The 16736-nt window shown below is 41.8% G+C and overlaps 1 protein-coding gene across 4 annotated transcripts in view; it reads left to right on the top strand.

Annotated features, from left to right (window-relative positions):
* The first annotated feature begins 1427 nt into the window (after positions 1-1427).
* Positions 1428-16736, top strand: part of LOC121504713 (sodium/potassium/calcium exchanger 2-like) — a 76843-nt gene continuing 61534 nt past the window's right edge. For 3 of the 4 annotated variants that reach the window (XM_041779738.1, XM_041779736.1, XM_041779734.1), the window contains exons 1-2: positions 1428-1562; positions 2615-3676. In XM_041779738.1, the coding sequence (XP_041635672.1) occupies positions 2786-3676 (891 nt within the window). In that variant the 5' untranslated portion in view covers positions 1428-1562; positions 2615-2785. The remainder of the gene's footprint in view (positions 1563-2614; positions 3677-16736) is intronic. The other variant, XM_041779735.1, reaches the window with a different exon arrangement.

Here is a 16736-nt window from a genome sequence, read left to right as displayed (position 1 = left end):
AAAAGAAAGTGGCTACGATTTATGGCTGAAGAGTTATTTTAGTTTGTTCCAAGTTTCTAAAACTGCCCCTGTAAAAAGGTAAGGAGTTCGTTTTTTTTAAAGTAAAACACATAGTAATAGTCTTTCTTGAATCTAAACAGGGCTATTTAAGGATCAGACCTTTAGCGGTGCTTAGCTTCTCATCCGACTGCAGCACGTAGAGTTCTCTGCAAGTATGCAATCCTCCTGCTAAACCATAAAAACAAGAAATATTTTCCTACTTATGTAGCATAAGTCTACTCATAAATATGACATATTTTAACCACAATATTACAAAGCATGAAGGACATATCACATCTACATGATTAACTATCCCTACTTTTTGTACTTTTACCAATTATTAATTTACATGTCTGTTAAGTTAAGGGGCCTAAAATAAATATTATTTACATTCTTGTTGCTCTATTTTATTCTATTATTATGTTTGATTAAATTATTGTTCTTTATTATAAATATTATAAATCAGTCTATTAACACCCCCCCTTTTTGACATTTAGGACAACTATACTTTCTTAGTAGCTATCCATTTCCCCTTACACTATAATAACATATCCCTTATAAGCCAGGGCTCCTCACCACATCACATTATTCAACACTAAGTCCATAACAATATTTTCTTTTGTTATTTTTGTTTTTTCTTGTTCAGTGTTCAGTGTTGGTGCTGTTCTGTGTATGTATGCTTTGTTCACATAATAACCACTGGAAAAAATACCTTATGCTTTGTTGAATTCTGAGTTTCTCTGCCATCTATTATGGAAGTGATATAAATCAGGGGATTAAAAGTAAACTGAGGATGTGAAAATTCTTGTGGGGCACTTGCTCCGTATTCTGGGGCTATTCTAGGGGTGCTAAGGTGACATTTAGGGGCGCCCCAGCACTCCTAAACAGGCTCTTAAATCCCATCTGGGTGCATCAGTTTAAAAAGGAGTGATGCTGCAGCCTGTGCCTCAGTGTTATCCCAGAACGGAAACCACTTCATGCATATAACCTTGAAATGACCTGAGGCGTTCACATAAACCAGCCTCTGAGCTGAAGCTTATCCACCTGTTCCGTCATCAGCAGAACAGAAAAAAATGAGTGGAAATACAGCCTTTGCTGTGTAACCACGGCAACTCCTCCCTCAAAATGCAACATCACCGAAGCCCCCACCGCGTGCACCCAGCGGGGAAGGATACGCTGTCTGCCTGCCTTACCTGGCTTTATTAATAAACCAGCCGGCTCACGTGGTCGGCCCTGCCCAGCACATTATTCTGATACATTAGCAAGGCATTTTTTTTCCCTCTTCATCGGAGACGGGAGGGATGCTGCTGCTGCTGCTGCTGTGAGGGAGAGAGGTGAGCGCAGTTGGAAAAGCGTCCCCCCCTCCACTCCAACACCATCCCTCCCTCCAAAGCTCCTCCTCTGTCGTCGGAAAGCGGACACCGGTCACATTTTGCTCAATGAGAGCAAGAGGGCACCGGAGAGGATTTCCTAATTTCAACCTGCTGCTGTGCCGTGCGGCTGTTTTCTCGCCTCTGTTAAAGGTAAGGCATGACAGCGCGTGCAGTCTCTCCACGCGTCACGCGCCTTCCTTCGCCAGGGAAACTATAATGTTGGGCTGTTTTGGTCGCAGATGGATGGGTTTGTCGTGTGTTGTGAGGTGATACAGCTGAAAGGGCGAAGGCTTAAGTGAAGGGCAGACAGGGAGAAGAGTTGTCAGAGGAGCTGGTGTGGCAGGAAAGGCGTTTATTAAAAAAAAAAAAAAGTCAAACAGGACAGGATATGTGGTGTTTTTTCTCTGCTTATACCTGGGCAGCAGCGTCATAGCGTTTACTGTTTTCACTGACTGCAGCCAAGTGATGTCCGTACACCGCCGGCCTTCATATTTCGAGAGGTTTTCTAAGGTAAAACTGCAGGTTTCCCATTTTGACGAGGACAGTAATTGTTAGCCCAGCGGAACCATCTGCCTGTGAAGTTTTCAGTCTGTTTACTGCATGCTGCGTTTTAAATGCATCGTGGATAACTTCACATCTTCATCATAGACGATGTTTTATTTCCGGCCAAAAAAGTCGCCATGAAACGAAAATAAGTTCTTAACGCGTAAGAATTCGTAAATCTGAATTGTTTTATTCGTAAAAGATAAGAGAAAGTAGTGAAATCACTGCAGGATTTTAAAAACGCTAGACATGCACAGTGAAGCTATTATTCCACATGTCTGCAGTACATTGTTGTTGGGCTTTCACTCTCTACAAAGAGCTTTTTTGGGCAGTGGGCAGGAGGAGATTAGTCCTGACTTGTAGCAGACTTTTCCAGGGCAACAATGATTAGTGGTTTATCCATCTGTTTTGTTTTTTAATTCATACAGAGAAAGGTCAGGGTTAGCCGGTTTGCATTGGTATTAATAACCAGAGAAGCAGAGTTTTACCATTTTCATGACACAAGAAAATTAACTTTGGTATGTAATTACAATTTAATTAAGTTTTTTAGAAGCGGCATCCTTAAAATGAACCCTTCATGTCTCACAAACAGAACGTTTGATTGCATGATATTAGCTCAGTTCTTTTGGTAATTTCTTCATTCTTTTGACATTGTCCAGCAGAGGCTAATATGAAGACATCATTTGGCAAACCAGACCCTGGGAAGTACCTACAATCTCATCAACTCATTTGAAACTGAAGACAACACCATGCACTGTCTCCGGTAAAAACCCGCTCCCCACTCTTCCTACCAAGCCTTCGAGAGCGAGGACACGATACGCTGCACAGACATGGCTTCGGATCAGCCCTGCATAGATTCACTAGAGCGAAGAAGACCCATGTTGGGCGCCACCTGTAAGCGGCACGCCCATCGGTGTCTGCGGAAAAAGCTGAGGCCCGTACGAATCTTAGGGTTGGTTTTCAGCCTGGTGGCTGTAAGTGCCGTCTCCCTCAGTGCCTTTACCTGGAGCTCAGGGGGTCAAAGCGAGGAGAGTCCCCAAGAGTCGGTTCCCCACAGGACTCTACTTTTCACCCAACCCCAGACAGACCCCAACGCATCAGCCGACATGCCAATAGCCATGAAATCTACAGCAGATGGCAATGAGAGCCAAGGAGAGTACCCACAAGACCTTTTCAGCCTTGCGGAAAGGCGCCAAGGAGCGGTGGTCCTCCACATGTTCGGCATGATCTACATGTTCATTGCCTTAGCCATAGTGTGCGACGAGTTCTTCGTCCCAGCTCTCACAGTCATCACGGAGAAGCTGACCATTTCAGACGATGTAGCAGGCGCCACCTTCATGGCGGCAGGCGGTTCAGCCCCAGAACTCTTCACCTCCATCATTGGTGTCTTCATCTCGCACAGCAACGTGGGCATTGGGACCATCGTGGGCTCCGCCGTCTTCAACATCCTCTTTGTGATCGGGATGTGTGCCATCTTCTCCAAGGAGATCCTTAACCTGACGTGGTGGCCGCTGTTCCGTGACGTCTCTTTCTACATCCTGGATCTGATCATGCTCATCATCTTCTTCCTGGATAACTTCATCTCGATGTGGGAAAGTATCACGCTGCTGACGGGCTACGCCGCCTACGTGATCTTCATGAAGTTCAACAGTAAAATGGAGGGCTTCGTCAAAGACTGCATGAACAAGAACCAAGTGGTAGAAGTAGAAGTGCAGCCCAAGGTGAGTTGGGTTCTTGATACGTAACATATCCTCTTCACCACCATTTGCTCTGATTATAAAACGTTTGATGAAATGTCCATGAGCAAGTCCCAGAAAGTGTGCAGTCATGAATTTCATATTTGACTGTTCAAATCATTCTCTTTCATGTCAGCAGATTTAAATAAAGTCAGTTTGACTTTATTTCAACCAAGCCAAAAGTTAAACCATGTTTTATCTTGGCTCTCATCAACCATTACTGAGTGACGCAAAAATGAGACCATCTTACATGCTCCGTTTTAGGTAAAAATTAGTATTTTAACAAACCTTCCCGAACCATTTTCAGTTCACGTGGCTCTAGAGACGCCGCACACTGCTGGCCTTACAGTATCCCAGTGTGGGATTAATATAAACAGAGTCAAATGTGTAATTCTGGGTTAAGCTCTGCAAATTGTGTCCCAGTCTGACAAACAAATCCCTCGGAAAATCTCAGGAGCTATTTTTTTTTTCCTCAGTCGAAGATTTCCCACAAATTATTATGTTTAAATTGTTGCATAAACATGCCAAATACACGCAGCATGATGAGATCAAACACGTTAGCTGGCTGCTTGTTCAAGCTTTCCTCCGTACTTGTGAGAGTTTCTTATACTTAGACATTCGGTGCAATATTTATCGCCGTGTAGCACGATCAGTAAGAGTCAAAAATAGTTCAAACATCTGAGTCGCTTCACACAGCATCCCTCCCCCTCAATGACACTTGAGGGCAAAAGACACTGCAGTGCAATTTGATACTGGTGTAGAGATTATCCGTACGGATTTAGATTTCTTTGTAACATGAAATGGAAATGAAATTTTCAGAAAGTTGCATTGTAGCGCTTAAATTAAATAGGGATTTATTCTAAGTACATAAAGGATATTTAAACTGTCTGTTACACAATGATGGAGGAAAAACTCTCCAGGTAGCAAACATGCCCGTTTGATATGAAGCAGGATGTTAAAATGACAAATTAAAGAAGCATCAGGATGATTTGATCCTGGAATATTTCTGCCATTCTTTCATTTTTGGCATTGGTATAAGAAAAGATAGAAAGGAGGTGGACAGCCTGAAAGCTAGAGAAGACTTAGGTGACCTTGAGCTGCAAAGCATTCTGGGTACTTTGGCTTAAAGAACCTTGTGTGTGTTGGAGAAAAAAAAACTTTGAATGAGGGGAAAAACAGATGAGTAATCTAACCCCGCTATCATGTCTTATCTCCCGCTACACTAACAGCAGGTTCAGCTTCTCCTCTCTTCTCCTCTCAGCCTCCTGAAATAAATGACGCACAAAATCACAGTCTAAAGTTATTATTTTAGCAGCTAACGTCATTTTTGGGTTAATCGAACTTGAAAGGCACAAATATTATTAGCATACAATCATCCAAACAGCCGTTTTTAATCAAGCTTTGACACTTTGGGGACATGTGTATTTCAAGACTGGTGTTATTTTGAGATTTAATTGGCAATTTAGCAGCCCTGTGTAAGTGAGTGCTACATGTGTCAGTTCATACATGAGTAATAGAGAGCAAAATGGCAGGGCAAGGACAAGGAACAGGGAGTTAACTCATGAGGGTGTCCTGCAAAAATATGATGCTGTGCCATTTTATTTTTAGCTGACATTCACTTCTATGAACTCCAGGTTGGTTTAATCATTTCAGTGCCATGACAGAGCTCCAAGGTGTCCTTAATCCTCCATACATCACTGTTCAGGTGTTACAATGTAAGGACAATAGGGTGACTTCATTAAAATGGGCTTCCCTGAGGTTTTTCCATGCATTATGATATTAGGATGTTCCTGATAGCTGTAACATGCTAGCACTGTCAGAAAGGAACTGTGTTTGTTTGGTAATTTGCAGTAAACATGCTATAAAAGGTTCAGTTCTTGGACTAGCATGCACAGCAGTGTGATATCCTGCTTTTAGAATACATCAGTCAATTTTGCACTGTCTGCGACCGCTTCCTTTTATCTCCTTACATAACTGCTTGTACCGTTTTTCTTTTTTTATCCACACCAAAAGTTTCTTTTGTGTAACTTGTTTATTCTGCTCCTGGGAACATAAAAATAGATTGCTTTGTTTCTCTTATTTTCTCAAAAAATAATGCCTTACCTTCCAGGCAGAGGGCTTAATAGTGAATCAGGGCTTGCTGTTCAATCTTTTGACAGATCAGAGGTGTCATTGTTTTTTTTTTAGCCCAGGGATGAAGTGTACCATCATCAATACAACACAAACAGAACTGTCAGATCTGAATATGGGTTTAAGGTCCATTTTAAACCATAGTTTTTAGCCTCCTCCTATATAATCTCTCAGTTCAGTTAACACTACCATAGTCTGTAGTGATTTGCACTTAGACCTATTTGCAGGCCAACAGGAACAAAAGCTCTTTACTGTCAGAAAATTAAGTTTAGACAGGATGATGTTCAGTATCTTAGCTGGCATAGTGATGGCATTTGGATTGTAGTATACACTTCTTGCACATAATGGCTGCACAAATGCACCTGCAGTTTTGAAATACTTATTTTTCAACACATTATTAAGGATGCATGGCATTGAATTTTTGCTGATATTTGCAATACCGATATTAACAAATTAATTTCAGCCCATACTGATACGGTACTGATATATCAAATGAAGTCCTTAAAAGACACTTTAAAACTATAATAATGAGGATAAACAAGAAAAAGACTTAATCTGACATAGGTCTGTTGGTCCTGCCCAAAACTTCACAAACTTATAGGCACATTTGGCCGATATTTACAGCTCATATAGGCTGCTATTTAGAGCCAGCATCAGCATCTCAGCCCCCAGAACTCTGCTTTATAGTACTCAATGCCAAATGTCAACACGTTTTACAATATTTAAACCATAAATGCTATCAACTTTGATTGCAAAACCAAAAAAATTACAGTTAAACCTGCTGTGACCAACTCTTTTTAACACTAAGTTTCACAGGAACTAGTCATAAAGACAACAGTAACATATCATCACCTTTGGAAATGGACTTAATAAATTGTTTTTTTTGCAGATGTTGCTTATCACTTAATGTTTTATGATTGGCGGCGCCGGGCTCTTCTAAGTTTTTGAGTTGGAATACTGGGGTATTGAGGATGGCATATGCAGAGTTTTTTAGTTCAGTTGAAAAGCACCGTGCGTCTAACCTCCAATTTCCACATACAACAGCTGCGCCATGATCCACTGAAGAATCGTACCACAGTGTAAAGCGCTACCTCTCTAGTTAATCGGAGTATTTCTACTGCCTGCTCTTCAGTCCAGCTCCAGCACGTCCCTGAGGTACCACTCCACTCCGCTTCATTGGAGATAGACTGCAGGTCTATAATTGGCGTTGGCTGCTGCAAAACCACGTCGATCCACATAGAGCAGATCAATCCAAACAGCCGGAAGAACTTGCAAAGTATCCAGTCAACTTCAAAATACAACACAACACACAGACTCCCAATCCTAAATCATCACTAAATCAACATTACCTCTCATCCTGCAGCAGGAGGTCAGTGGGTCACAGAGCTACTGTAGAGCAATTGTCAAAGAAAAGTTAACTTTTAAGGTAAAAACCCACAGAATTTTGCATAAAATCACAGATTCTTTATAGCAAACATTAACCTTTTAATGCCATAATGTACTTACCTGTGGTAGAAGCAATAAACTCGTGGAATCATATTGAAATGAATGGCAAATCAACCTCAAAAAGGCAAAATAATTCACTGGTGCATACTATTCCTATGTGAACTTGCAGTTCCACTGTGATCTCTGCCCCCTTGTCTCAAGCTGAGCAGGGCTGTGCAGGGCTATAGACACTCCCAGTGTGCATGACTGCTCGTCCTCGGTCAGAGCAACACCATGGCACTGTGGATCACAAAGCAGATAGTGAATGTGGAAATGAGGAGGACATGCCTGATGAGCACTGTTGCAATAAATATTTAAAAATGCACTTCATCTGGCAGCTCTAGTTTTGAATAATTTGATTCTTTTTAAAACCCCATGTTTTAGAGATCAACCCTTATGAGAACTACGCCAGATTCAAGCTAGCACTGAGCTAACTCTGTTATGTGGATTGTCCATAAATACATTGAAAAGCATCAACCCTTTAAATCGTTGATAACGTAAAGCTGCTGAATAATAGAAGGATACATAAGGACAGAAATAAATCAAAATATCATGGAAACAAATGAGCACTGTCTTAATTGCACAATCTCAGTAGCAAGATTTTTATTTGAACATTTTTTCAACACAATTTCTCAATTTAGCCCATGTGCAGGTGACTATGTCATTTGGGACAATTAAAACAAGGTATTTGGTGCAAGAACTTCTATTTTAGTTGCTGTGGTTTCCAAGCAGGAATAAAAATCTCAGTCCTCAGCCTCTGGTTAATCTCACAATAAAGGAAGAAATGCTACTGTAATCAAAATATCTATTTTAGCACATGGCAGTTTCCTTTATTTAATTAGAATTAACCTTAAACATTGAGATTATGTCGATAAATACTAGTGCCAAGGAAATGTCTGCACAAAAATACTAGTTTACCCTGAAGGTGTCAGAACTACTACAGCTGCCAATAAAGTTGTAGCATACATATTCGAAGCAACAAAACGACCTTCAAATAGCTCATCATTTTCAGCTTTAGAGGCCAGTCTGTGATGCTGTAGTTGGTCAGTTTTGCTGAGTTTGAAGTCAGTGTGGATTGATGTTGTCTTATCTAGCAGTAGTGACGATAGTCAACAACATGCCTCACATCCCGGCCTTGTGAGCGACAGAGGTCCGCAGGCCAAAAGATGGCTCCATTTTACCATGATGCCGTTTTTAATTGTTGCACGTTCTGTCCTCCCTAAGCTCCTTAGTCTGAGTCAACTCGGGATGATACACAGAGGTCTGATTGCTGAGCACTGGGTCACACTGTGTGAAGGGAGCAAAAGAGGTCATCATTGGGTCTCTTCCGCATCATCTGAACATGTCTCCCACCCACACAGATGCTGTAAATCCTTACAGACAACAGAAACAAGGTCAAAATAACAATAAAGGCTCCGATTTTTAGACATCGATCAGGCAAACGCTGAATTGCAAAGTGGACGATGAATATTTCTGTGCTCCAGCCACTGGAAAAGCAGCAAGTGTGTGTAGTTGAGTTGGCTTGGCATGCTGATGGTGTCCCACTGAGGCAATCATTGGTCCAACCTTTTTTTTTACTTTCCATGTACAAAAAAGAATAGTAAGGGAATCCAATCATTGCTGGCATCTTAACTGTGACTACAGGAAAGCAGCATTTCTCTCCTCCAGTCAGTAAATGCTGAGCTTTGTTTAAAGAGGTCATTACACGTTTAACAAGCCATAAAGTCAAATGTATTAAAATCAGCATTGAATGCTCATCTTGTCCACACATGTCGTTGGTATTGTGTTTCATCATGGACCACCTCACCAGGCCGACCCCGGCTTATCTTGTTATCTTGCAGCCTGTCTCACTGTTTGGCTGATGGACTCACTGGCTGCTTTTGAAAATACTGGCTCAGGCGGATCAGATTAGCCAGCACTTTGTGCACTATGGTTTTATTAGAGACAAACATGACGAGCCCCCAGACCACTTGTTAGGATCATCGGAAGTCAGTCAGTATTGATAGTGAAGTCATAGTATGTCTGTTGTTTGAAAAGGCACTGCTGAAGATGGGCCGCCAGTACTGACACAGTATCATTTACATTAAAAAGGCAAAATAGCTTTCTAATAACGTGATAACAGTCTTAACTGAGGGTAAAAAATAGTGATGTATTGATTTTTTTAGCTTGATCTGATGAGTCTGGGATATTTATGGAATTATCGTGCAATCTAGTAGCATAGCAGTGATTTAGCTGTTTACACCTAGAGACCACAGGCCAAGAATTGAAGTCAGCCAGCTATTATTGAAAGCTGCAAATGTTAAATGTGTACCATTGCTAATTTTCTGTTAGATGTCTCATTGCTGAGCTGTGTATCACGTGTTACCTGTGGGTGTTGGGCCCCTCTAATAGGAGATTAGGAGTGTTTCCCACAGAATTACACTGTCACTTTTCTGTGTCTAATATTTTTGGTTCTGCTCTTTTTTGTTTTTTTTTTAAGATTTATTATTGGGCTTTTTTATGCCGTTATTTGACAGAGGAAGGGCAGTGGATAGATTCGGAAACAGGGAAAAAAGTGGGGAGAGACATGCGGTAAAAGGCTACAAGCCGGATTCGAACCCAGGCTGCCCGTGTACATGGGTAGCGCCTTAAACCACTTGACCATCTGCACTCCCAATTTTTCTCTTTTTTACAGTATTCATTAATGGTACATCATATAAAGACTCAGACAGGGTTTTGGCAGGGTTTTAAAAAGTATTAAAGGTTGATAAATCTAATTAGCAAAGCTTAAGTCTTGATGAAAGACTAAAATGTCTTAAATTCTGTAGCCTTTTTCAGTTTTCATATTTGTCTCCAGAGGTTGTAGACAAGTTTTACTGCTTTTGTTTTTTACATTTGGTTTTAAGCCCAAGTAAGATTTTGATATTGGACTTCAGTCTTTACATTTGTTTATGCCCTGGCCCGTTGATCCATCAGTGCATCTTAAAATCTCAAGTGATGGGTAAATTCAAGTTTTTCTGAGAAGTGGTTGGAGAAAAATGTGTTGGAGCTGAGGCTACTTGTTAACATAGTTCAAGATTTTGCAGCTTTGCAGTCAAGCTTTTGCCCTGTGTAATACTAGCACAGGGACAGTTCATGCTAGCACTGCTAGCCTCTCAAAAAAATATATTTGCATACTACAGAAACAAATACTGTCTGCATTTTCTTGACCATTTTGACACAGTTATCTTCACAAAACATGTACAAAACTGTGTCACCAATGTAACAGGTTAGAAATTGAAGTTGCAATAGATTCTTTGCAGGTGACATCTTGCAGCAGTGGAGAACTCCCCATGGGGGGCAAGAAAGGTTTTCTGCATACACTGAAAAAAGAAAATGGTGGACCTACTTAGAAAGATGCTTCAAATTGTTACAAGCATTTGATTTAAGGTCATTCAACTCGGTTAAATAAGTTACAACTCAAATTAACTTAATACGACTTGTTAATATGAGTTTGATAAACTTAAATCAATTGCTTGTAACAAATTGAAACAATTTATAAAGTTGGTCCACAATTTTCTTTTTGTTTTCAGCACAGACAGACGTTACCAAAAAGGCCATGTTCTGAGCTGTTCATGACTATGATAAGCATTCAAAGTGCAAAAATTAAAACAATCTTAATTCTTTAGCTAGCTTTGTGTCCTAAGAGTAGTGAATATTCAAGCACAAAAAAAAAGTTGAAGTAAAGTGAAACTACGGCAGGCAGGAATTAAAAAAACCACAGTCTGCAAACGTATGGCAATTCAACTCTGCTCTTGCCTGTATTTCCTCAGCTGATGTCTGTACAGTCTCGCTCATTGTGTTGGGAAATTCATCTCTTTCTAGAAATCAAGATCATTTGGCAAAGCTCAGTGGAGCTGGTTGTTTGGCTCCCAAACGGCTCTTCATTTGGTACCAGTTTGGCATTTTAAAGCCAACTTCCTCACCCCAATGGATATTGACGTGTTATCAAAATCATGTGACTGCACAGAACCTGTAGGGTCTTGATAAACTGAGAGAGTCTTGAAAAAGGTCTTAAAAATATTTAAATTGATGTCAGATTTTCTGTTTATACCCTGACTGTCCAATAACATCATTCACCTTTTGAAATGTTTCACGATATTCCACCATTTTATCAAGTGAAGAAGGCTTATTGTTGATGAGGTAGCATATCATAGCCATCATCCCAGAATACAGTATAATAGGATTTTTATCTGAAGGAAGAAGGTTCAGAAAAATGACTGTGTGAGATGGGGTGTGCTTGTGGATGTGTCTGTCACACATGTAGACTGTGATTGCATGTGAATTTAAAAAGGAAAAAATGGTCAGCAAATATACTAAGATGGCTTTAATCATACAATACTGTGTAGAACTTTAAGGCATAATTTGTCCAAAAATTAAAGCTTAAGTAAGGAATAGATGTGGCAAGTGAGCCCACCTGAGGGTAGGTAAGAAGACTGACACAAACCAGACCATGCTCTGGATGCCCTTAACTACTACCAGTACCATTACAATAAAATGATTAAATGAAAAGATGGTTGTAGTGTAAATAGGCAAAGTTTTAACTGGAACTAAATATATGAACTTGTGAAATGGACCAATCCTGATCAGACAAATTGGTTGTAGTGCAAAAAAATGTTGAGTGGTCATCAGAGTAACTCTGTGACTGTTGAATGGTCAGCAGAGTAACTCTGTGACTGTTGAGTGGTCATCAGAGTAACTCCATGACTGTTGAATGGTCATCAGAGTAACTCTGTGACTGTTGGGTGGTCATTATAGTGACTCTGTGACTGCTGAGTGGTCATGAGAGTGACTATGACTGTTGGTTGTTTATCAGAGTGACTCTGTGACTGTCGAGTGGTCATGAGAGTGACTTTGTGACTGTTGGATGGTCATGAGAGTGACTCTGTGACTGTTGGGTGGTCATCAGAGTGACTCTGTGACTGTTGAGTGGTCATTATAGTGACTCTGTGACTGTTGGTTGGTCATCAGAGTGACTCTGTGACTGTTGAGTGGTCATCAGAGTGACTTTGTGACTGTTGGGTAGTCGTCGGAGTGGCTCTGTGACTGTTGGGTGGTCATCAGAGTAACTCTGTGACTGTTGAGTGGTCATGAGAGTGATTTTGTGACTGTTGGGTGGTCATTATATTGACTCTGTGACTGTTGGGTGGTCATGAGAGGGACTTTGTGACTGTTGGATGGTCATGAGAGTGACTCTGTGACTGTTGGGTGGTCATTATATTGACTGTGACTGTTGGGTGGTCATGAGAGTGACTTTGTGACTGTTGGATGGTCATCAGAGTGACTCTGTGACTGTTGTGGTCATGAGAGAGACTCTGTGACTGTTGGGTGGTCATCAGAATAACTCTGTGACTGTTGGGTGGTCATTTTAGTTACTCTGATTGTTGGTTGGTCATCAGAGTGACTGTGACAGTTGAGTGGTCATCAGAGTGACTTTGTGACTGTTGGGTGGTCATCAGAGTGGCTCTGTGACTGTTGGGTGGTCATCAGAGTAACTCTGTGACTGTTGAGTGGTCATGAGAGTGATTCTGTGACTGTTGAGTGGTCATCAGAGTGACTCTGTGACTGCTGGGTGGTCATCACAGTGACTCCCTGACTGTTGGTTGGTCATCAGAGTGACTCTGTGACTGTTGAGTGGTCATCAGAGTGACTCTGTGACTGCTGGGTGGTCATCACAGTGACTCCCTGACTGTTGGTTGGTCATCAGAGTGACTCTGTGACTGTCGAGTGGTCATCAGAGTGACTTTGTGACTGTTGGGTGGTCATCAGAGTGGCTCTGTGACTGTTGGGTGGTCATCAGAGTAACTCTGTGACTGTTGAGTGTTCATGAGAGTAATTTTGTGACTGTTGGGTGGTCATTATATTGACTCTGTGACTGTTGGGTGGTCATGAGAGTGACTTTGTGACTGTTGGATGGTCATGAGAGTGACTCTGTGACTGTTGGGTGGTCATTATATTGACTCTGTGACTGTTGGGTGGTCATGAGAGTGACTTTGTGACTGTTGGATGGTCATCAGAGTGACTCTGTGACTGTTGTGGTCATGAGAGTGACTCTGTGACTGTTGGGTGGTCATCAGAATAACTCTGTGACTGTTGGGTGGTCATTTTAGTGACTCTGTGATTGTTGGTTGGTCATCAGAGTGACTGTGACCGTTGAGTGGTCATCAGAGTGACTTTGTGACTGCTGGGTGGTCATCAGAGTGGCTCTGTGACTGTTGAGTGGTCATGAGAGTGATTCTGTGACTGTTGAGTGGTCATCATAGTGACTCTGTGACTGTTGGGTGGTCATTATATTGACTCTGTGACTGTTGTGGTCATCAGAGTGACTCTGTGACTGTTGGGTGGTCATCAGAGTAACTCTGTGACTGTTGGGTGGTCATTTTAGTGACTCTGTGATTGTTGGTTGGTCATCAGAGTGACTCTGTGGCCGTTGAGTGGTCATCAGAGTGACTTTGTGACTGTTGGGTGGTCATCAGAGTGGCTCTGTGACTGTTGGGTGGTCATCAGAGTAACTCTGTGACTGTTGACTGGTCATGAGAGTGATTCTGTGACTGTTGGGTGGTCATTATATTGACTCTGTGACTGTTGGGTGGTCATGAGAGTGACTTTGTGACTGTTGGATGGTCATGAGAGTGACTCTGTGACTGTTGGGTGGTCATTTTAGTGACTCTGTGATTGTTGGTTGGTCATCAGAGTGACTGTGACCGTTGAGTGGTCATCAGAGTGACTTTGTGACTGTTGGGTGTTCATCAGAGTGGCTCTGTGACTGTTGAGTGGTCATGAGAGTGACTTTGTGACTGTTGAGTGGTCATCATAGTGACTCTGTGACTGTTGGGTGGTCATTATATTGACTCTGTGACTGTTGTGGTCATGAGAGTGACTCTGTGACTGTTGGGTGGTCATCAGAGTAACTCTGTGACTGTTGGGTGGTCATTTTAGTGACTCTGTGATTGTTGGTTGGTCATCAGAGTGACTCTGTGGCCGTTGAGTGGTCATCAGAGTGACTTTGTGACTGTTGGGTGGTCATCAGAGTGGCTCTGTGACTGTTGGGTGGTCATCAGAGTAACTCTGTGACTGTTGACTGGTCATGAGAGTGATTCTGTGACTGTTGGGTGGTCATTATATTGACTCTGTGACTGTTGGGTGGTCATGAGAGTGACTTTGTGACTGTTGGATGGTCATGAGAGTGACTCTGTGACTGTTGGATGGTCATGAGAGTGACTTTGTGACTGTTGGATGGTCATCAGAGTGACTCTGTGACTGTTGGGTGGTTATGAGAGTGACTCTGTGACTGTTGGGTGGTCATCAGAGTAACTCTGTGACTGTTGGGGGGTCATTTTAGTGACTCTGTGATTGTTGAGTGGTCATGAGAGTGACTGTGACTGTTGAGTGGTCATCAGAGAGACTCTGTGGCTGTTGAGTGGTAGATTCCAAGTTATGGCACATTGAAATGTTGATATGGTGAGTAAGCAGGGTCTAGGGTACTGTCTGGCAAACGTTTTCCACTTCCCCTGGTCGTGCTGTGGAGGTCACAAAACTTGCCTGGAAACTAGCCTGGGTCTCTGGGTTTATTACTAGGGGTGAAAAAGCCCTGACAAAAGTGATGCCGTTGAGATTTACCTTGGCTGCTGAGCAATACATACATATATGTGTTGTCATGTGTTGAGCCTGACTCTTGCCCTGGGTTGAATCCTTTGCACCCCACATACCTAAAACTTATGCTCAGGACTGTACCTGGGTTGCCCACCCAACACTGTATTGCAACACTGGCTCATTCTTTGGCTGTCATTTGGCATTTATCCTTATCTCAAGGTAATCTCTGCTCATGTTAGCTGCTACTCATTTAAGTATGACCAGCCACGTCTTCAAAGTATTTCAAAAATAATTTGTAACTATATGAAAAGTTGATATCTTTTGGCTTTTCAAACAATTATTATTGTCTGCTAGACTATTTTAATTGTAATACCCCAACACTATCAGCCTACCTGAGTGTTTCCTCTGTGTCTAATGGAGCAAATGACTGATGTTTAGGACACAAATGAAAGTCTCATGTTCTTATTGGAAAGCATTAGCTTGAAGACAGGAGTCTGTATAAAAAGCTTGCTTTCGTCATTGTTGGATAAACCACGGAGTATGGAGGCAGATGTTGCTTCTGCTGAAATGGAAGGTGTGACCTCTGATGTATTACCAAGCTAAAAATAGCGTCACAGAGGCGAGATCTTCCATCAGGATGCGCTTCAAAGATCAGTTACAAGGCTGGTTTTGTGCGAGAGGCGTGCTGCTCATGTGTCCTCTGAGTGTATCAGAACATCCGGTCACCATTGTACACCTTCTATATATACTCACATATGAAACCCAGTGTTGCTCTTCTTATATTTATCCACTCCAATTCCACTTAATTCCCACCTCATCCACTATAAAATCCGGCTGCACTGCATCCTCTCCATCACTGGCTGTTTATTTTAGTCGTATGTGACGTGTTCATGGGATTATCTTCCATTATGACGGATGTCAACCTAATTTTCAGCAAAATCCAAATGTGCACTGCTGAACTCCCACCAGATTATAAACTGCATCTGTTATAGATTGTTTCTTTGGGGCTTGAATGGATTGTGCTGTAATAAAAGCAGTTGTCAAGCTAATTTCTAGGAAATCATGTCGAGAGTCAGTTTTAATTAGAGTAAAAGTCTGGTTTGACAGTGCTGACCATTCCTTGTAGCTGCAGCCATGTTTGGATTGTAAGCCACTGTGATTGAACTGTTATAAAAACTGGATTCCTCTTTGCGGTCTCCTTTGAATGGTATGCGTCCTTGCCCTTGATTTGTACTGAGGATTCCAGTGACAGCAGTGGGAGCCGTCATGTTTTTCTCCTAAAGAAAAGTTGTAGAAGTGACCTTGGTTTCCACTGAATGAAAAGTGCTGAAAGCATATCCAGAAAGCAGTTTCTCAAGCGATCAAGGGAATTGCTATGAAGCAAAGCTGAATCGTTTCGATCATTTGTAGCATTGAGGTCCTTTATGGGCACGTCTGCAAATAGGAAAAGCTTAAAGGTACAGAGAAACTGAACCATTTGATCTCATATAGCGACAGCAGAGCCAGTAATTTAAAAATAGAAAGCCTGTGACTTGGATCTCACCATGGCAATGAGGAGTCCAAGTTTTATCATGTGTTCCAGCTGTGGCTCCTTGTCTAAGTATCCCCCTCCTTGTCTAAGGAGGGGGATACTGTTAAGGTGGTAATTAGGTGGTCGGACAAGTCAATACAAGTGTTCAAAATGAAGCAACAAGCTGTAGTCAAAACACCATGTCAGGTTTTTAGAAAATAGGGTGGAGGGCTTACAAGACAGACTTACCTCTTTCATGGTTTCTCTTCTGCGGTCTTTAAATACCCACCGAGTTGTCTGGACTGTGTC

Source organism: Cheilinus undulatus, linkage group 22 (assembly GCF_018320785.1).
Source record: "Cheilinus undulatus linkage group 22, ASM1832078v1, whole genome shotgun sequence".
NCBI lineage: Eukaryota > Metazoa > Chordata > Actinopteri > Labriformes > Labridae > Cheilinus > Cheilinus undulatus.
Note: the sequence above shows the minus strand (reverse complement) of the source record. Positions and strands in the feature narration are given on the sequence as shown.